This window comes from Toxotes jaculatrix, chromosome 16, assembly GCF_017976425.1.
Source record: "Toxotes jaculatrix isolate fToxJac2 chromosome 16, fToxJac2.pri, whole genome shotgun sequence".
Classification (NCBI taxonomy): domain Eukaryota; kingdom Metazoa; phylum Chordata; class Actinopteri; family Toxotidae; genus Toxotes; species Toxotes jaculatrix.
Genome location: NC_054409.1, coordinates 14,699,351 through 14,722,647, shown reverse-complemented (window position 1 = coordinate 14,722,647; position 23,297 = coordinate 14,699,351). Strand labels below are relative to the sequence as shown.

The 23,297-nt window shown below is 40.2% G+C and overlaps 1 protein-coding gene across 1 annotated transcript; it reads right to left on the bottom strand.

Moving 5' to 3' along the window:
• Positions 1 to 1,270: 1,270 nt before the first annotated feature.
• kcnn2 (potassium calcium-activated channel subfamily N member 2) lies at positions 1,271 to 23,297 on the bottom strand. The gene is made up of 8 exons (XM_041059409.1): positions 22,527 to 23,297; positions 22,006 to 22,101; positions 11,316 to 11,734; positions 10,864 to 11,005; positions 10,594 to 10,704; positions 10,368 to 10,495; positions 5,074 to 5,143; positions 1,271 to 1,546 (listed from the first exon to the last, which is right to left on the bottom strand). Exons 1-8 carry the CDS (start codon positions 23,295 to 23,297, stop codon positions 1,271 to 1,273), a joined length of 2,013 nt encoding a protein of 670 aa, XP_040915343.1.

Genomic DNA, 23,297 nt, shown 5'->3' with positions numbered 1-23,297 from the left:
ATTTAAGGTCACGAAAGAACCTAATAGACTATTTTATGTATGTATCTTAACTCCAGTCCAAGAATTATGAAACCATATGCTAGATATGCTGAATCTGTCGCTTCTTACATCCCTATTGTTGTTTGCTTCGTTGTAGGAGGTGTGCTTGTCCTCATCAAAGTATATAAAAATAGGCATTTTCTTTTAAAAGATAGATACAGTTTCAGCGAGTTGTTGTTCAGCATTTGTTGTTGCCCAGCTGGGATGACAGCAAGCATAAATAGCACAGGAAGGAAGGACAGGAGGTGAGACACAGCAAGACAACGGGTAATTACTGATTTTGTGATCACTCAGTACATTTCTGTAGACCACTGCAGGTCTAAGTTAATGCTTCTTTGTGAAAAACAGAAAAGGGGCTTTGACTTATTTCATCAACATTAGCCACAACTTGAGAACTGACAATAATAAACCCATGCCCAAACATCTCAAATGTTCTTCTTTTAATGAGCAACGCATCTTTATATCATAGTCAGTCAGCATTGAAGTGCATTGATTAAAAAGTAAGTGCAAGTACAGATTTTAATGCATTCATTTTGACTAGAGGATTAAATTATTTGCAACGTCGCCCCAAAAATAGTCATTCTACAGGGGCACTCTGCAAAAAGAAAAACCGCTATAGTTGATGCTGTTTCTAACCTAAAAGATATATGCTTTTTTTTTCCTCATTTCAAGCTTTTTAAGTTATCTCTGAGTGACAGTGTGAAGGAGCAATTTTCATCTGAATTCTGCTATCAGTTCACTCCAGTCCATCAAACACAGCACTTTTCCTCAATATCACTGTCATTCTCCCTGACTGATTTCTCAGTGGTTTGTCAGTTTGCTTTGAGGAACACGGCAACTGAATCAAGCCGGCAGAAGCGCAAAGTCAGTGAGAAGCACTATTTTAGTGCAATAGTTTCACACTTGGTAACCTTGCCACCTAAAACTGGCTACCTCTGCATAGAGATGGAGTAGAGTTCTTATCATAGCCCCATCGATAGGCCTTTTAGTTTTTACTGAGGGAAGCGCCATTATTTGAGGTCTTGTCACCAGAGCAAGGATAACAACATCTTTTGAGGTAATAAAAAACAAATAACAGCATGAAGTTATCCATTAAAATGCATTGTCCTCAGTATCTTGGATTCTGTCATCAGAATTTGGATAATATTTATTGAAACCATAAGGCTTTACGATAAATGCAACTTGGCCATATGATGGCAAAAGTCTTCAGTGGAGGCATTCCCCTTGGACTCTAGCTGCTCTCGGAGGAGGTGGGCGGTGCTGTGGAGGACGACCTCCGTCGGGACACTGACTGTGAGCGTTCAGGGCTGTGTTTGTCATAAGGCTGGAGCTGCACCTCCAGGAAGTCCCTGTGCTGCTGGCTGATGACCTGGCTGATGAGTCCTGGCAGAGCCTGCAAGTTACTCAGTAGAGTCTCAAGCTTTGTCTCCAGCAAGGCAATCCTCTTCTCCATGTCCTCTCCTCTCTCATTCAAGTCCGATATCATGTCATACATGATATTCTGAGTCTGGAACAAGGGAAAGGAAACACACTTAACATGATCATTTTCCAATTTGTTGTTATATTTTGATGAACAACCTGAAAATACTTTGTGTGTCCGTTATTAGAAAACAGATTACACATAAAAACACACTCTTCTTCAATACTTCAGTAAGTGTTCAGCTGAAAGTGCTCTGAGTTATCAAATCATTCTGAAAAGAAGAGGAAAGAGAAATAGAGGAAGTTGGAAGCTTGACATTTAAACATTCAACACATCCTGCTCAGACTGCAGAAAAATGAAAATAATGAACAGAGAGTTTAGAGAATCCACAAAAATCATTAAAGGATACATGCATTTTCTTTCAATAAATTCACATTGCAATGTGTTTCAAACATCATTGGTCATGGCAATTGTTCCTCCTCTTCAAATTGGCTTTAAAAAGATCAATTTCTCAAGCAACTTCAGTGTGAACGATGTGGGACAAAATCCACAGACATCTTACTGTGTAAAATGTATTCTAAATTTAAGCTGAAAATAATCTGTGAATAAGATAGTCAATATCTTCCAAATTTACAGTTTGAAAATTCTCACTTTGTTCTTCATTAAACCAGTATTTGCTTGCTAAGCCCAAAACAGAGAGATAGTAACACTAAAACTGAATTGAAGATGTTATTTGACTAAGGCAGGCGGCTGAGGCCTCATATTAAGTTAAAGACAGAGCTGAAAAAAATGTGAACCTCAAATTACCATCAGGAAAACCCAGCCATCCTGACGAATCAAATTTTACAAGTCGAGGTAAATGCTTTTATTATATTCTGGTTGTGGAGTCTATGTTATCTATTCTGGTGGCTGCAGACTGTCCCATTGTCCTCCACTTTTGGATAAGCAGAGATTGAAAGCAGAAAAGTCTATTCCACATTTTTAAAAAAAAGCCCAGAGGAACATCGGGTTAAGCTATTTTTATGCTAAGTAGATGCAACCTTGAGAAACAGCACATTTTCTGTTAGCTAAAGAAGGGCTGACTTTATATGAACACTTTACGAGAGTTCACGTTTCCAAGTGGGCCAGAGTACATTAGTCTATGACCTTGAGGAGACAGGAAAGGTGCCTGCTGACTTTGCATGATGCTTTTTGCTCTTTGGATGCATCAACCATCTGTTCACAGACCTTTAAAAATACACTGTCGCTGCTATGTTTTTTTTAAAACTCCCAAGCAGTGGTGGAAGAAGCATTCAGATTTTTGACTAGTATGAAAGTAAAATTATGTAAGAATGATCAGCAAAATGTACTTAAAAGTGTTAAAAGTAAAAGCAGAATGGAGAAAAATGTCGCTCCATTAATGCGTGTTGCATTTTACTGCTGTAGATGTTTAAGGTTGAATTCATTTGAACAACTTTATATACTGTTGGGTGATGTAACCTGCAGCAATGCATCATACTCTATAGGACAATCACATGTTTGCAGTGTCACTGTCCTGTGAGATCCACATATCTATAAAGAGCCATCTTTTCATGAGCTCAGAAAAACAGCCCTGTTTTGCTTTGTGACTGTGAATTTTCCAACTAATTTAAGAGGCTTTTATTTAGCTGATGGGGGAATTTTCTCAACACTCAAGGAACACCTAATCCTTCAGTTTATCACAAACATTAAAAAAATCAACACATCAGGAGATACATGAAGAGTATGAGGAACTGTATAATCTGAAAGGTAACTAGTAACTAAATTGTTTGCCTCTGAGATTTAGTGGCATACAAGTTTAAAGTTGCTTAAAATGGAAATACCACTGCTCCCAAGGTTCAGTCTTCAAAAATAGTAAACAACACACTGAGAAATCTCTGTCACATTTAGGATGAGGAGTGGGAGTGTTGCTGCTGGAGGGCGGTTTCTGAGGCATTATTCAGCGGAGGACTAATAATCCCTGGCAGCCTAGAGGCGATGCCATCCATCACTTACCTTGTCCTCTTCTGATCTGAGGCGGGAATAATGGGATAGGTTGTTTACTGTGTGTGTACGTCAGTGAGGACTAAAGTAGCAATAACGCCACTCAACCTGACAGCTACGGGAGACAAGGGTATCACTGTGTTGTATTACTTACATCAACATTTATCTAATATATTTCAGTATTTGAACAGTTCAGGTATAGTGACCAAATACTTGAATGTATGGATACATTATCTTTACACATGTAATTCTTCATCTGACTAAGAATTTTCATATCTACATGTGAAGCTTAACTAAACCAAGTCTGGGCCTCATCTGTAAATCCTGAAATGAAACAACAATGCGTTAAATAGTGATGGCATAAAATACTAGAGAGCAAGAAAAGACGCCAAGTACACCGCAAAGAAACAAATATCATAAATAGAGGATGCGACTGACGGAGCAAGAATATGTGCGGTTATTATAGATCCACTTCAGCCGTGTGATAAAGCCACAAATTGACATTATCAACCTACTTCTGGTCAAAAGAAGGAGAGAAAAAGAGAGAGGAGAGAGGCAGAGAACAGGAGCTTGAGTGAGACATTTTTTGCATTTTGAGAATATGTAATTCACCCTGAATGGCAGAAATGGAGAAAATGCTGTGGAGAGAAACAACGTTCAACCAAATGCTGCATCACTTAAGTCACATTAAATGAAAAAACACATTTTATACGGGACAGTAGAGGGGATAATGAGTCGAGGGGATACACTGTGATCTGAGGAATTTCACATTGCACTGCAATGGCAATGCAGCTGCCAGTGATATGTTCAGCTCTATTTAGCTCCATCTTTCCACTGAGAGCATGAAGAGGCTGAAGCTACACTGCCCCCTCATGGACTCAGACTCTTATAACAATGATTAAAGAGCCAGCTGAGTGGCACTGGCTATGAGCCACCTTATCCAATGTCACATCCCAGCTCTAGCTACTGTTTTACAGCACGAGGTGATTGGGCAATATTAACTAATACCTTTCATGACATGCTGGCCTGAATCCAGTTTGACTGTGGTGTACTTTTGAATGTCAAAGCCTTCTTCCTTTCTCTGCTTTTACTTCTGGCTGAATCATCAGATCACAATGTGTCTCCCTTCCCAGGTTACTGTTTCTGCTGTGTCAGGCTGGCGCGCTGCCTGGTCTTTCCCTATGGTTTGTCAACTGCTGTTTAGTGCATCTGGAGACAAATATCAGAGAATACATAAAGTGAAAAACTGCACAGGGTTTTGCATACACGAGTGTGTTTCTCGTTAGTCTCATTCAGTAATTTGCAGGAGAACATGTCCTGGGAATAGTTCATTGAACTGTAAAATAAAAATGACGTTATTGTTTCATACCCAAAGGATCCAAAGCTCAGGTGAGCGCAGTCAACCAGAATCATCACACTGATTCGTTTTTAATCACCTTTTGAAAAGCCTGTCTGTTTATTTGACACCTGTAGACTTTGATTATAGTAGAAAACAACTAATTCAGCGAGTGAACTAGCATGCATTGAATTCAATCACACAATGGAAAGAAACTTATCAGGATAGTTGTCTATCCTAATGTACAATGCAGCAGTAGACTGTTAGTCTAGCTTACCTTAGCAAGGTCCACTAGTGAGTTTGCTTGGTCATTCAGCTTGCGTTGCTCCATTTTAACACTTCTCAATCTGAACACAAGACCATTCAGAACCCAATAAATTAACACTATCAGAGGTTTTTTATCATGTTTAAATTTGTGCACACACAAAGGCATACACATGGAGAACACTCCTAGGACATGCACAAGATGTGTGTAGAGAATGCAGGGATTGCAGGGGTCAGTCTCTTTGATTGAGCTGCATGCAAGTGGAAAGGAGACCACGGAGGGTGGAGAGCTGAGAGCTGCCACTGAGGAGAATGAGACCAGCTCTACATCCTACTCGTCCAATGCATACAACCATACTAAAGGAATGAGGAGGAGTCATATGAGATCACCTGTGCAGGGTAAATAACATTATGAAGTCATATAGCTACATAACATATCAGATTGTAAAACACCAAAAAATGGCCCACTGTTGTATCTTCACATTTCTCCTTCTGGTTAGAATCAGAATCAGGTTTATTGCCATGTAAATGAAAGGTTTCACTTTACTAGGAATTTGCTTTGGTGATTTTGTTAAACTTTTCCCTTTTTTCTTAAGTAACACTGTTTTAAATAAACCGTTTTCCTTCAGAGACATCAGAATTGAGAAAAACCAAAAGGTCTTCACAATTTTCTTTTAATTAAGGCTTGTTTAAAAAAAAGGATCATAAATGGGATTGTTTTTACAGTGACAGTTAAGTTGTGAGATAAAATTACCTGCAACATAACCCTTTCTTTTAAACAAAAATTCTACTTCTAAAGTCTGCATAAAATAACTTACCTACTCCATACAACATGCTTAAATAATTCACATCTCCTGTTTAATTAGGCTTCTAAAGCCTGTTCTACTCATTCTCTCAGGGGGTTCAAAAACAGCAACTGTGCAGCATTGTAGAGTGTCGACCACATGTGGTTTCAAGATATTAAATAGCCTCCCTCCCACCCACCCCCGAATCACCTCTGCACGCTAAATTACACTGGGCATAATCACAAAAAACATCATGATGGCAAGTTTGCCTACATTTCAGATTTGGATAAAATAATAATAAAGATAAAAAGATAAAAAAAACAATAACTGAGCCATGAGTGCAGTGTGAGTGCGAGGTGATCATTAGCTTGTGTTTGAATCGAAGGCAAACAGTAATGAAGATCGAGAAGGGATTCAAGGGGCCCTTGGGGAGTCTGCTAATTAGCTGAGATACACCCATTCTCATGCAATGCAGGATCATTTCTCTGTTTCCTGAAGACAGGCAGATGTGGAGCGAAGATGATAGGTTAGACCAACAGAGGGTGCCACAGGAGTCACTAAGGGAAACTACAGGCAAGGGAAGATGTCCTGACAACTGAGGACCGAAATGCTTCATACAGAGCAGACTCTGAAGACAAGTACAGAATACTATTGCAAAATAGCACTTTTCTTATTCACGTTATTAAAAGAAAGAAAAAAGAAGGAGGTAGTCTATCTGTAATGATGAAAGCTAATAGATATTCAATGTTAAATGGTTTTGCGGTTGATGTAAGACCTGTTAGAATTATACATTTCACAGTTGGATGACCAATAGCTGTCAAATGGGGTCGAAGCACAGGGCAGCTCGAGGTCAGGACGAGGAAGCCTACTTGCCCTGTCTTTTATATTCTATGTGTCTGTTTCCCTCAGTCAATCACTCCTTATGGGCAGTTCTGCTTTTGAATGGGCACTCTAAATCTGCTTGCTATTCATCAGGGGAAAACGGCTACGCTAAGCTTTTCAATACCCCACTAAATCTGTTAAGGCAATCTCAGTTAGTGCAGTGCCATATTTTTTACCCTTCCTGACTTGCTTTCTTTGTCATGACCTCTGTTTACCTCATTGTGGAAGGAAATGCTAATTTTTCTTCAGTGTAATGGACAGGGTGAACATTCAGCAGCCTTTTTTTTTTTTTTTTATGTCTGTCCCTCCTGACAGCTTCACGCTTTCAGTAACAGTTGCAGCCACTCAGGCACAAACGGGATTGCTCGGAGGCTTTACCCTGACCTTCCTCTCAGGTCACTTTTCTGTTTCACCGATCCTCTGATCTCTGAGCTAACAAGCACTCACTCTCCAGATTCTCGCTATGATTCCCACCTCAACCTTGTGGATGGAAAGGGACAGCATTCCCACAGGGGATAGTCAAACTGTACTAAGATGCTTAACAGCTGTTATGGCCTAAAACATGCTGCAACATCTTGCCCGTGGTGTGGTAAAATGCACCATCCAGATAACCCCAGGAGTGTTTCAACTGTGTCTATCTCTAACTCTGCTAATTCCTCTCGGTGCAGCGACGCATGACAGCTCTGTGTCCTTCTTATTGTGCTGTTTACCAGCCATGATAACACCGGATCAACGTCTTTGCCACTGTGTCATCCAACAGAGAAATGGAGGAAATGTGGCTGCAAATGTAGTAACAGGCGTAACAATGGTTCCACACGCCGAAAGATGACCCTGAGCCCTGATCTGTATGAGCATGACTTCTAAGTTGTATAACATGACTTGAGAGATATTATAAATTATATACTTGTGCTACTGCAGGTCTGTCTCCTGTAGAGCTCTAGTCGTCATCCTTCGGTACGTGAAAGCACAGTTGATTGGAGTTTAATCAGTGGCTTTCTGATTAAAGATCAAATTCTCATCACATCCATGCAGAAATGGAAAGAAAAACACCCTCCATCACTGATAATTGAAATTCACTTAATATGCATCCGTGGGTGTGTTTACAATGTGCAGCAATGGTCTACTCAATAATAAGGTGTAAAAGGTGCTTGTGCTGGTTATTTAAAGCTGTTTGATTGAAAAACAAAAATGCTGAAGTTGAATGTGACACTGTGTGTTTTATCAAATTGACATTCTACTCAGGTAAACAGACTAATAAAAATAATAAATAAATAAAACTAAACTCTATTGCAGCTAAAGTTAACTGATCTGGTAACATTGTGATTGTGTCATGTGACACAATTCAGTCACTATCAAAACTTCATTTTTGTGTGGCATGAATTTCACTTATCAAATGAGGGAGTGTAATTTTTTTTAGTCACATTATTGGGTTCAAGGACAAGCTCTCGTTAGCATGCACACAACAGGTCTGTATCTACATGTGAGGCGAAGACTTACTTTCGAGCTCTATTGCATTGTGTCGACACAAACAGGAAAAAAAGGAAACATGAAGTAGACAAATGAATTATTACAACATCAGATAAACATATTCAGATGGCAAAATCTGTTTGCTCAAGTCTGGCTGCTGTAACCCTCATCTCTGCACTGTCACCTCACCTCTGAACAGCAGCAACAATTTTTGCTTGACTTACTTACTTACTTTCTGCAACCAGTATGTTATCTCTCTGTGTTTGGGCTGTTTCTTGTAGATGCAGCTTAGCTCGCTCTCTAAGTCTAATCCGTTTTTGCCACATGAGGGCTGGTTATCAGAAATACAGTACAGCCTTCCTGTTAACGTCTGTAAACATTCCCCAACACAGACAGTGCCTCAAAGCATCTATGGTCCCATTTAACAGCTGTTTACACCTCACATCCTTTACTGTGACCGATGGTGATGTCTGAGTGAGTTTTCCACACTGCCTTGTAGCTTTGACCGGAGGAAACAGGCCCAGTGATATCTGATTTGATGTTTGCTATCGCCTCATGACAGGTCAAGGACAGCTGTAGGTCTTTTCCAACCCTCCACTTGAATGATCTCCTCGCTGTCAAGCCACTTCCTGTCCTACATTCATCTCAATCCAGAGTTTGTGTAACACACCCTGCACATAGGCTACAGGCAACACTTAAAATTCTCTCAGATAAGGCCTGTCAAACACACTAACTCATGAAAAAAAAAAAAAAATCTTTATAACATTAAGGTGTGACGGGACGATGTTGCCACCATGCTGAGTAGCTGTCCTTGCACACAGAGCTGGACGTGACTTTTTCCCTCCAAATCTGGTTCTTTATAGATTTAGCTTTAGCTCAGAGGGATTTCCATTATTAGGCTGTCCTAGAGAACAGGAGGTGGACATGAGACGTTGTCATCACCGCTGCAAATCGCCTGAATGCGACAGCAAGGACATAATGACTCAACAAAGCAACCATGACAAAAGGCTATTAAATGGCACAAATTTGGATGTGGGTTGCAGCAGCAGACAGTTTGTGTGTGATTCTCTGCCTTGTAATTAAACATCCCACTGTCTTTAAAACACAAATATATGTGCAAAAGATTCATGAGCAAATCAAAGTTGTACACAGGAGACCACAAAGACCCATTTACATGAAACCACAGAAAGTAAATAAACATACAAAAAAGGGACATTTTACTTGAGCGTAAAGCTACATAATAACAAAGTTATTGTACATCTAGTGATTTATTTTAATAAAGCACTGAGCTGAGGTCCAGTTACTGAAACATGCCACAAATTAGATTAGATGTAAGCACTGTAGGCTGAAGAAAAAATAGAGTGAGGTTTTGGAGGTAGATAGCACTTTGGGGGTCCTTGGGGACCCACTCAAAGACTATCTGACAGGTGAGTGTCTGACCGGGCGCTAGAAAAGTAGAAACCCAGATGTATCAGCCCTGAGGTCAGCCTGACATCTGACTCACAGCGAAAGAGACACACAAGAGCCAATCCGACAGCAAAAAGTGAGAGAGAGAGGGAGAGAGAGGGAGAGAGAGAGAGAGAGAGAGAGAGAGAGAGAGAGAGAGAGAGAGAGAGAGAGAGAGAGAGATCAATATACTGCTGTGAATTCAGTAACTCGAAAATATTTTGAGGTAAAATTCTTTTTTTTTTTTTTTTTTTTTTTCATTTTTCAGGAATACTTCTGTAAAACTGAGGCTGCTGAAAGACTGACAATCTCTACAGTCTTTTCTCTGGGAAAATGCTAAGTTTTCCAAATCTCATTCAGAGGACATACCATTTTACACAGATGAAATATGTCTTTTTCATACCGACAATTCCTACTGTTTTGTAAAATAAATATATTAAAAGAACCTCTAGTTCATCAATCAATACTCTTTACATACACTTAGTTCCTTACTTATTTTACCAGTCTTTATGACGCAGATTCAAAAAGCCAGCGCTTTACCACATCTGCAGATTCAAAGTTAGTCACGTCAGGTGAAACATGGTCATGATATACAAGATCCTTTGGTAATATGAGCACATATTTTTGCTACAGGTGTCAAACAATTCAGATTTCAGGTTTGTGCTGCACTGGTGAATCCATATAAACACATGAGTGGTGAGGTCAGGGTTAATAGCATGGTACCTACTGGTGAATGGCTTGGAGAAATTTCCTCTGGTGCTTCCTGACTCTGGCGTGGTCCATCTTCCTCACCAGTTTGGTGTTCTTGTAGATGAGCCACGTCTCCCTGAGAACATTCGCAGCTGTGTTTTTCACCTAAGGCGTCCAAAAAAAAACAGGAGACATTTGGTCAAAAATGGAGACAGATGAAATATCTGTGATGTCTAATAACTGAATGTAGAGTGTTGACTTACTCTTTTTGTTAGCTGGGTGTCCATCATAAAATTGTGGACATGTTTTTCAGCTTTGGTTAATTCCAGTTTCTTTGCCACCACAGCCACCACCAAAGCAGTACAGCCAGCACCCTGTGAAAAAAAAAAAAGAATGGGCAGGTGCAAATGTACAATGTAGATTTTCACTTATTTCACTTTCACTTATTTCACTACTTTCAGTCCCTCAACACTTTCACAAACTGTCAAAGAAGAACACTGAAGCACTCAGTCTGCTTCTCTCTGCTTTCTCACCATAATGCCAGTCAGGAGGCAGACTCCTTTCCCACAGTATGTGTTTGGGACCATATCCCCATATCCAATGGTAAGAAATGTGATTGAGATCAACCACATGGCTCCTAGAAAGTTGCTGGTTATGTCCTGGTTGTCATGGTACCTGCAATAAATAATAAATGCAATAGGTTGACCAACCTTCATGCAACTGCAGAAACTGATGCACTCCAGCTTCTCCTAATGACTAATTTTCAAGTAAAAAAAAAAAAAAAAGATTTGATCCAATGAAGTATATAAGATTAAATGTAAGAATGCTGTAGGGCTATAATCTTTTCTTACACCATATGTAAATCTTCCTATCTTGATGCTCAGGCACAGACTGAGCTTAGAACTGTGTACATTATCTATTTTTATGCCTTATCTATGTTTCATGCTGAGCAGCGCAGCATAGCGTGAGAAACTGATCCAGGCACCTCTCGCAAGCTCTCACAGTCCATGCAGCAATGATCCACAGCGAGATGGTGAAGACCAGCAGCACAGTGCCAGGACAGATGGTCATGAGGGTCTTCATCACAAAGCGTGTGTTGAAGTTAATCTTGTTGAGTGCACCGATGCTGCGGGATGATGCGTCCGTGAAGAGCTTGCTGTGCAGCAGCATGACACGAGCGATGAGGTACAGCCGCAGGAACATGGGGATGGACAAGATGATGTCCACATCCGCATCCGTCTTGGATGGCACATAGGAGTAGGCCAGGCGTGCCGTCCAGGTGAATGTGTAGTTCCCTGGGATGGGGTGGATGGCGCACACTAGGATCTCCAGGCAGATGAAGAAGATGCGCTCATATGTCATGGCTATCCTCCAGTCATCAGCTGCGTTGTCCACCATAAATAACTGCAAGGAAAGGGCACAGTGAGGCTGATAGAGGGTAAAAGCCAACTAACATTTTCATCATAGTGACACAGCAAGACCCAGGAAATCATTAAACCCATTAAACAATAAGTCACAAATAGCCTTGAGTCATTAAAGCACATTTTTGATATTTTTCCGAGCAACTGTGCTCAGAACAACATTTGGAGGATGTGCAGATATGCAGCCCAAGATAATAACTCATAACTGATATGATAAGGGGAGGATGGTGTGCTCTTTAAAGGCCAAAAATGACCCATGATATGTTCAAGGGCATCTGATTAAGGTTGTAAGACTGAAATATCATACGATTGATTTTCAGATTATATCTTCCAAAGAATATCATGGTGTTTTATGTGTTTTCAGGTGGTTTTCTTGCCGATTCATCGATTAGTTGATCTGATCAGCTCAAAAATAATTTGCAACTTTTTACTTGATAATCAATTATTCATTTCACATCTCATAGGTTAAATGATGAAGTGGCAGATTAATGGATAATGATAATAACTAGCCTCAGATCTACTCAGAATAATTCAGTAATTCTGTGTCCACATTTATGCCATACATGGGCCCCTTGCTCGGTTTCTCTTGCTGCTTTCAGACTCCCTGAATAAAAAAATAAGAGTTACATTAGCAGCATGCAGTAGCATTTTCAACTTCAAAGCATTATACTAATGAGAACATCTGCCGCCTCCACATTAGCATTAGATTCCAATCGCCTGACCACCCCGACCAGAAGGTAGGCCATTTCACTGGGGATTTCAGTGTGGGTGGATTCCAACACCCCTCATCACTCTTCTCCACCCTGTCTTCTGTCATATACTGTAGCCTCCTCACATGGTCACCTCTGCTGCTGCTGCTCCCTCCTCGTGTTCTTCCCCTCCCTCCTCTTCATCACTTTCAATCCAATTTACAGTTATCTTCGGTCAGAAGATTCACTGCTCAGTGTATTCACCCTGAACTAATGGCTAAGCCCATGACCACCAGCGGCAGCTCATTCACAGTGATCCCTGATCATGCTTATAGCTGTAGATACACTATCTCAATCTTATTCCTCTCACAGAGTTTCATATTTACCGGCCACGGGTTGCAGATTAAATACTATCAAACTGTATTAGCTTCCCCTACATTTGTCAAATAATTCCTCTATCTGACACACCACACTGATATTCCTCCACAGCTGGCCCTGTTCTTTCCACTCAATCACCTCGATGTCCTCTGCCTGTGTACAGGCCATCACAACTGGCATTAGATATTTCACAAAATGTTGCTGTCAGCAAATACGAGTGAGGTTTCCCAGTAGCTGTTTTTTTTTTTTTTTTTGCCACAAGCACAGAAGCCTTTCTAAAGGGAGAGAAAAGAAAAAGTGCACATGATTACATTTTGTCCCAAACCTCCCTAATAGGCTATACCTTATGATTTATATGAAGTCCCGTGACTTCTCATGGTTTAAAATGAAAATTTGCACATGCAATGTTTTTTGCTTACACTTTAGAATCGCTGCGAACAGGATTGTGCTCAGGTCAGTTCATCTGTCAGCTCAGCTCATCCTTAAAGTGTGCATTTGGGATTTTCAGTGACTTTGGTAAGCTCCACAGATACCTGACTGCATTTCCCAAAAAGACGAAGGAGGAAGACTTTAATATACATTTTAAGTTTAGGGACTGTAGAAATGATCAGGGGCAGAGGTGTAAAGGAAACGGGGGAGAGTTTTCTTCTTTTTTTCTTTTTGCTCAAAGGATGGCCTGAAATTTTTGGGAGTGCAAGAGAGGGCCTTTAAATTTTTCATGCTGCAGATTTATATTTTATTTCATCATTTTCTTGCAGGATTTACAGTAAGAAAAGACTCATAAAGTACATTTTGCCACATGAACAATTATGTCTCTGTATCAGGACTTTATTTTCTAGTTGGGCCAGTTTGTCAGTTTTGAAAAACAGCAGCTATACTATAGGTGTTTATAGTAAATAGTGTTTGAACATTATCTCTGTACAGAGGTAGTCAACAGCTGCCTTCACTTTATTCTGCATCACAACAGAACTACAGTAAAGTTACATGCATCACATAGAGCTAAGCAAAAAAAATATTACAGACATGAAGCCCCTCGCTTGTGACCCTTTCACTTATTCAGTAACAGTGATAATAACTGTTTGAGCAGTAGCTCTTGGTTCAAAAATAGAAAGCAGTGGGAATTCTTGGTAAACAAAAAGCACCATTTGTTTATCAAGTTTTTCATAACTTTGGAAATTGCAATAGCTTAGCTTGAATTGGGGTTTAAGCTGAGGAATTATGATGGTGGATGCTGCATTTGTTTCTATGTCAAAGGCAAAGTCCAAATCAAATATAAATGACCCTGAGGAAGGACTGGTTTTAAAAAGTCAAACATAAGGTTCAGCCCCCTCCACACTCAAATCATTTTCATGCAGTTCCTCAGCTGTTTAAGTCTGAAATATCAGTCAAACATCAGTTTTAATTCTATGCGAAATTAAACGCTCAGCACACACTGGAGGCACACATCACGACTCGGCATCTTGCCAACCAGTCTCCATTTAGTTTAATTTGGAATTTCTCATTATAGAAGTAAAAAAACTGTCCCAATCCTGGAGGGCTAATGGGATCTGTGACCCAGATTGTAAATTTAGCGCTGATATGTTACATAAAATGGAGTTGCTGAAATAGTCATTTTTCTTGCGTTGAAAAGAAAGCTCCTGCTCACCATGTTCGACTCAAGGACAAAGAAAGAACACAGCAAAATCAATAATACTGAGCTTTGCCACTTTTCTCACAGACGTACATGAATGCTCCACATACTACAGATTGACAGCTTTAAAGGCGCTCTGACACTACCAACTCCACTCAACCCACAACAGCAAACACTGCACTCTTATTAGAGCCTCTGAACCAATTATATGTCCAGCAGCTACTGTACAAGAAACATCACTTGTCAACAAGCTGGCACAGAACAACAGCAACAAAACACACCACAGCTAACACATGTCCTCTGAACAAACAGCACAACTGCCCCACAAAGCCTCTGTAGCTCATTTATATTTATTTAAAAGCTACAATCAAAGTTTCCCCCAAACACAGGAACCACATGAATTAAATTTTCAGAGGCAGTTGTTCATATCAAATGAGCGACACTGAGCCCTTTTAACAAACTGACATCTGTCAGAGAAGTGTGTAACTCTAACCACAGCTCTTCTTGTTCAGCTTTCCAACTGAGTGTAATGTAGACACGGAAACGCAAGCTGTGACTCCACTCTGCCACGGTTTCTTACTTACAGAACTTAGGGCTCTGAAAGCAGCTAAATCTATTGTTTGCACACAGAACAAGCTGTGGTTTAATTTTACATTTTAAACAACAAACCCGTCCGGTCAAAAGCAGTTACAAAGTTTGTTACCTCAAAACAATGTAATTAAACATTTAAACGCTGGTTGCATAAGGAAAGCCTACTTGATGGGTAAAAGCAATTATGGTAATGGATGACCTGAAATACAATACTCAAGGGCCCTTTACCTCAGAGCATCAAATATTCCATGCTAGCAGCAGAACCGGCAGTTATGACAGAGAGGTGGAAGAAACCACGTCTCCAGTGGAAAAACATTAAACTGTGTGGTTTACATCATGTCAGAATGTGCTACAGAGGAAGACACTGAGAGTCAGGGAAGTAAAACGGACAGCTGATGAGCCAGGAAACTTTTAAATTAGTTACAGGAGGCTGACAATTTAAACACAGCAAGAAATTGGATTTTTAAATGGCACAAACTTAATAACAGTTAAATACATGTCCACAAAGGTTGACAGCAACTTAGAGGTCTGCAGTCTGGCGACCAGCACTTTTGATATGTGAGTTTTTAAAAGCGGCTAACAGAGTCGTAAAAGGGCTGAATTATCTGTGCACCAATTAAATTTTTGTGAGCAATTGTTTCATTATATTTTAGTGCATATACAAATCAAGAAATTGTCTGCACACAGGCAAAGCCAAAAATAAAATGATACCTTAATCATAAGGTAAGCTCTTCCAAAACTGTAATACTGACTTTGACTGAGGCAAGGAGGACAAACAATAAATAAAGTGTAAGAGTGTAAAGGGAGCTGACAAATGCTGCTAATCTGTATGATGAGTTAGTCGCTCAGAGGGACAGTTCATCCAAATTACAATAAACACATTTTCTCACTTAACTGTCCAAGTTTTGAGACATGTGTCTGAGATTTTCTGCCCGCATCTCAGCAGAGTGGTGGTTAGTGGAATTTCACCTGTGTTGCTCACAGCATAGCCAGAGGAAAAGTCAGGGGATCAGCAAAGTAAGTGAGCCTCAATCATCTGGGGAACATGAATTTCTGCACAGAATTTCATGGCAGATCAACCAAGAGCTGCGATGTTCCAACTCCTAAAGCCACGCAACTAGAAATTACATTTAAACAGTTCAACAGCAGGGACATTGTTTCTTTCCAGACAAGAGCAAGTACAAGAGAAACACATGTTAAACTCCTGCATTGTGCGACAGATCTCAGAGAACAAATAATCTCTCTATATGAGGACAAATCCAGATGCCACTGCCTTCTCTCAGACATACAGCTTGTTTTCAGATGGATATAAAAGGTGGTCTAATCACTAAGAGTACATGTCCTTTGCTCATCATGGGAAAGTTTCATTCATGTCAGGTTGAGAGACAGTACAGCTGAATTTGTCCTGAGATCATTCCCCGCCTGCCCGCTGTCCTGTGTCTACGCTGCGCAGTCTCCGAGGAGCTCACCTGCGACGTTAGCTGGGTTGGTTACTGGTTTCACTACACTCAATATAACTAATGGAGTCCAGCTCAATATTTAATCTGTGTAATGCGGAGATGGGAACATATATCTTGTCACTGAGAATGAAATCGCTCAATCTCATTAGTGAATTAGGTTGAGAGGTTCAGCCCAATTAGACATTAATGCAATGCTTTATTTATGATATCAAAGTGAGCCACTAAGAGGCCACTTTGCTGAGTAAATCTGAAGCTGTTGCGGATTCATTTTGCTTTTGTTTCTGAAATTAAGTTTCACATTTGCATACACATTTTCCTGTTCTAGCAAAGTAAAACCTCTCTGAGCCAAAGTAAAAGCACGTATAAATCTTTCTTTAGATTGTTGCTGTTGTCGCCACATCTCACACATTAATAATCTAAAGTCATCTGCACATTTAAAGCCACGTGCAGAGCACAATTTAGTAAATGCCATCAATAAATAATCTTTAGGATTCTCAACTCTTTGGGAGGCTGAGTGTCTCTGCCCTTGAAAGCCTGTATGTCCAGTGAAAACACTGAGGTCGCCGGCCAGTGGTGGTTATCTGACTCCAGTCTGGAGTCTCGGGTAGAGGACAGATTTCACTGTGAGAAATGCAGAGCGTCTCCTGCAGTTACACCATATCTCTGACACATGCACACCACCCAAGGGTGGTCTGACAAGCACGGCCAAGTTTGGCTTTGGCAGGATGCGCTGGCACAGTTTGGAGCGATGTGTTGTTATTTTATCTTTTCTGCAGATTGTAAAATGTAATACTGTGCGACTGTGAAACATCAGCGCTGACTTTTATCACAAAAGTACACATCAAAGACAGAACAGCCCCCAAAGCGTTTTGCATTAGTTTAAGAAAACTCAGCGGAACTGTCATCACAAGGTACAGCGATATAGCAATGGCCTTAACACAAATGCCCTTCGGCAAAAAAGCCTTTGATGTGAGAGGAAGAGAAAACGTTCAAAATGTCAGTTTCTGTCTGCTTAGGAAAAAGGTGAACTCATCAACCATCTCTGCAGCGAGAGCAGGAAGATGCTCCCAGCTCGTGGCTCATATCAGAGTTTGACAATGACAAATCAAAGTCAGGAAGGTGCCTCAGACTCTAACCTCTCCATTTCCACTCGTACTGCACAGTAAGTCGCTGCCTGCCAACACAGCAAACTCAGCTACACTGAAAAGTCTCAAAATTCCTCGGGCGGATCGCCAGCTGTCAACAAAAGACATTACTGGGACTAAATCAGGCCGGAAACATGTCAGAACTAGGAAAAGATGTGTGCTTCAGATTTCTGAACAACATCAGGATATAAAAAGGAGGATCAAACATTAACATTATGTCTCCTAATTGCAGATGCAGGTAAAAATCTAAGGACATTTAACAAAACATGGACACATTGTCTCTAACTGTTAATGCACTTGACTCTGTAGGTCACCCATCACTGCCATTGCAGCACAGCAGATGTGTCCCTCAACAATTCAAATGACAGCTAGTGTCCAACATCTTTCCTGTCTGACCTGACCTTTTTGAGTTTTCAGTCACTGAGGACAAAAAAATGTCCTGTTGTTATACCCTATAAGAACGAGAGGGCACAGTCTTTACCACGTTTGACAACTAAATCAGTTTTAAGGAGCTAGAAGTGGTGGGGAAATATTTCATCATCTTGACTTATGCCTCCATATCTGACAGGCATCTGTGAGTACACATGGATGTGCATGCATAATCTATTTCACTGCAGGAGAAACATTTTCCAACATGGAAAAGTGCACTTCAGAAAACGCTCCACGAATATCACAAGCAGTTTAGTCTCATTTGGAGCCATAACAAAAACAAATCACACAACACAAGACAGAGAGTTAAAAGTATCTTTGGTGCAATGTTTCTTTCAGGTGATAAATAACTTTGGAGTCAAAACAGTCATTGTGTTTTGTTAAAGTAAAATTTCATGTCAGAAAGCCACAGTTTCAAGGGACATTCCACCAATTTCTACATGGCAGAAAGAAACTACAGTAAATGCACAAACTCAAGTACTGTGCTTCAGTTCAGATGCGAGGAATTTCCACTTGACTTGAGAGTTTCCATTTCATGACACTTTCTACTTGTACTTCACTATATTTCTGAGGGAAATGTACTTTTTACTCCATTTCATTTCTGTGATAAGATTATGTTCAAAACATGAAGACTGTTTAAAACATGATGCAGTATAAAAGATAAACCTGTCCAACAGTATATAAAATCTGAACTTCATTGACAGTTATTTGAAAATTAATTAGCAACTGTTTTAAGAAGTGATTAATTTTGAAGTTTAGACCATTGGTTGGGCAAAACAACTACGTCACTTTGAACTCTGGGTAATTGTGATGGGCATTACTCACTATTTTCTCATGTTTTACAAAACAATTAATTAATGGATTGATTGAGAAATTAATCAACAGATTAATTCATAATGACAATAATTGTTGGTAGTGGCATTATAAAAAAAAAAAAAAACATGTTACAAACTGGGGGCGTGGAGGCTGGAAAACAGTGTTTGCCAGACAGGGAAGGTTTCATAAACAACAGCGATGGAACAATTTATTAATTAAATGATTAATCGCTCTGTTATTTGACAGAGAGTTCATGGATAATAATTCTGATATTTACGTTAAAATGTCACACTCTCTTGTTCCAGCTTCTCCAAGGATTAGCTTTGTTAGGATTTGCTGCTTTTCTCTGTTTTATATCACTGTGAATGGAATATCTTTAGGTTTTGAACTGTTTATAGGTCAAAGCGAGACATCTGTCACATTGGGCTCTGGGAAACTCGTGATGGATATTTTCACCTGACATGTCTCATTACCACAGACAAAAGTGTGAATCTTAAATTAAACTTTTCATCTATGGGGTTTAATTTCAGTCTTCATTCAGTCCCTGCATCAACCTGACACTGTGTGATATTTCAAGTTTTGAGGCTAAAATCTGGTCTTTAAATTTAACACATCCCATCTCAAGGTCAAACAAAATTTGTGACAAACCACATGAGATCAGATCTCTAGATTAGTTTGTCACAAAGCCTGGATTAAGCTTCAAACGAAAATGCAAAGGGAACACACACACACACCTCAGCGCCTCTGTGTGTGCATGTATGTCATTAGCAAGACAGATTTAGAATTAATTCATCTGTGTGTATGTGCGCAAGCGCATATGTCAGTCTGCAAGAACCAAGTAATGACAAACTAGCAACAACAGGCACAAAAGCCCCTCAGGCAGGGAAGGAAAGGAGCAGCTGGTGTGGTGGAAGTTGAAGTATAAACACTATGAACGCGATTTAAATAGTAAGAAAGAGTCATTTTCCAGGAACTGGCTGATAGTTTGTTCCACAGGACTTGATGAATCAGAAGACCGACCTTATAATCAACTTTAGAGAGAAGCAGCAGTAGGGAATGAGTAAGACTGCAGTGACGTGCTGATGTTTTCTGATTCATTTAGGCAATCAGGCTTCCACATTTGAATAAAATGTATATATAATTGTGGATATGTGCTGAAAAGTGCATTGCAGTAATCAACTCTGAGTCAAACAATTGGTTTTCTAGGTCAACAAAGGAGGAAATGTCTTTATCGTGAAGAGCGAGCTATCCGGGGTGAAAAATGTTTGGAATATTGACGTGACTGTCAGAGGAGTGTGGATCAAAGAGGCTTGAACAGCCTTCCTGTGGTGCAAATCTGCAGCTACTGGCAATGAAAGGAATGGAAAGAAAAAGCTTGTTTTAGAGCTAAAATGAGCTTTTCAGCTCACCTGTAATGAAGGAGAAGATGCTGCTTCACAGCCATTTTTAATGGGTGAAATAGACGATTCAAGCTTTGTAAAACTGGGTTATCATCGCCAGTGTTTTTGTGTCACAACATAAGAATTTACCATCAACAGTGACCAAAATTATGTAGCACAATTCAGTGCTTAAGCAATTAACTGGTTTATTTTTGAACAGGGACCATGAATGTACGGCTGAAGGAACACAGTCTGTTATAAAACTCACCAAATGAAACCTGCTGTGATGAGGAATGTGCCTTTTCAATATAGTTAGTCACAACTAAATCACTACATTATTTAGCATCAAGGAAAGTTCGTACACGCAAGATGTGAAAAAGCTCAGTTTGTGAATTGAATAATTTACACGGGATTAGAGTAAAAGGTGCGGAGGCCGGGGGAGGGAAGAATGAATATGATACTCTCATGCAAACGTTCGGTATGCTTTTTAATTTATAAACAGCTACACTGGAGCTGTCTGCAAGGGAAATGAAAACGCTTTTGTTATGCATTGAAATATGGTAACGATGCCTGTGCATTTCTATCATCCCTCATAAAAAAAAAGGTTTACAATGAGACATCTGAAGGGGGCGACATGTTTTACTGTTGGGCTATTTCAGTGACTGATACTCCCCTGGGACTTGTTAAGTCCTAAATATACCAACAAGGCTGATGAGTACTGTAACTAATGCAACCCTTTAATGCAAGAGATAAGAGCCTAATCTTTTATCCAAATGTGATATTTTTTTTGTGTTTTTCAAAAACCTATTCTACATCTTGAATCTAAAACTTGATAGAGTAAAGAATTAAGATGGACTCAGATGGATTCAGCCCATACAATTTAGCTAAAGGCGTTTTTTTTTTTTTTTTTTTATCACCCTCTGGTTTAAAAGTAAGAAAATCCATTAACATGATTAAACACGGCATCATTTGAGATTCATAAAAATGCTTGAGCTGTGTTTCTCTTCAAGTTTTCCTTTTAAGCTGATTTAATTAGGAAAAGAAAAGAGAGTCTTAGACACATGAAAGCTTTCTGCCAAACATACGTCCAACCTGCAGAAAGTGGCGCTATTAATTTTGTGGCTGTTTTAACAAAGACACAAGTGCTGAGGCGCAGGAAGAACTGTAAGTAATGCAACCATGCTCTGAGACGGGGTCATAAAACTGTCCAAGAGTTGGAACATCTCAGGAGAGGCTGACAATCTATATTCATCCATTGAACACAGTGAGGAGTCCCTAAATATTCTTAAAATATATGATGAGACCATTAATGTGGCTTCAGGAGATGATCAGGCCACCACTACAGTCAACAGTGCAAAAACCTCTACTGTCATTTATGCGATAACAATGTTATTTAGACCATATAGAATAAGCATGAGGCATTTTTATCTTTAGCTCAATGAAAATAAATAAATAAATAAAGCTGTTCAAATATAAAACTCATTGCATAATCACATTGTCACATGCAACAGAGAAACTCATATCTAGAACTTCACTTCTTACACAAATATACTGGTAAGAACATCGTTTCTAACCTGCAAATACTTGAAGGAATTTCTCTGCAAAACTTACTGTCTACCAAACCAATATGACACATCCTATAAAGTGCACTTTTTCATTATTTATTAAACGTGACGAGACATAGACTGGTGACCCGTCAACATCAGTTAAAGAATAAGAAGAAGATTTCAACATTACCTGTATCTCTCTCGCATGGTATATGATAATCAGCCCCAGGAGAATGATTGTAGAAAGGCTTATCAGGCATTTTAGAGCTAATGAATACAGGGACTCCTGGAAAAGAGCAACAACACTAAAGCCAAACAAAACACACAAGGCATCATGACATAAAATCACATTCTTACATGGTAAACCAGCTGTCACATGTAACATTATATATTAAAAGTATGTCAAAATTCAGCTTCTTAATGTGAACTGCAACAAATACTGACAAGATATCTTCTTGTATTAAGGGGTTCCCCTTCATGGTTGGACGGCACTGGGCCTTTTGGCCTGCATGTGACAGGAAATGTGACTACATGGGATACTTCATACTGAGCCCACACTTCTGCTGCTCAAGTGACTGCTTTTCTATAACACTTTTTTTCCCCCTTTTTTTTTGGGAGTTGTTCAATTTAAACGCTTTGCTCCCTTCAGACACATGTCACTAAATTAACTCGAGTCTAGACGGGACTGCACGGCTCTGAGTAAATACGCACCTTTCCATAGGCTCCCCATGAGAGTTCAGTCTCTATAACCATAACAACGATCCCAAACATCCCAAAGATTAAAGCATAGTCGCTGAGCCGCTTCCTCTTCTCAAACAGGGCCCTCCTGTGCCCGAGCTTTTCCCCAATGTTCTGGTTCTTCTTTTTACCCGATTTACCGCCGCTGTGGCTGCAGCCTCCCCCTCCGTCTCCCGATGCGTAAGGCATCAGGGTGGTGGAATTATTCTCCGGCTTGGATACTAGAGTGTCCGACGCATCTGCGGCTGAGATGGGCTGTAAAGGCTGGGACTCGGAATCAAACTCGTGTATGTTTCTGCGGGACGAGCTCAAGTTGCTCAGCGGCCGCATTACGCCGCCGTTGTATCTGCAGCTGCTCATGGCTATTTCATTGTAGGAGTTACTGTCTTTGTGGCTGCTGCCCAGGCTGCCCCGCTGCCGATCACGGCAATGCTGCTGCTGATGGTGAGGATGATGATGTCTGGATGAACTACCATGACTAGAGGGTGTGAACTCGCAGACGCTGTACTGGCAACCTTGCCTCGAAGACGTTTCCGAAGGTGTCCTTAAAGTTCCCACAGTGGTCGGCGACGTCCCGCGAAAGACGAGGCTTTTTCTCGCATCACAGGTGCAGTTATTGCAGGTGCAGCATTGGTCGTGCTGCTTGCTGAGCCGATCCTCCCGCCCGCAGTAGTGCTGGTACTTACAGTGCTGGAACTGCTGCTCTGGATAGAAATCGTTCTGCAGCTGCAAAGGGGTTTCCAT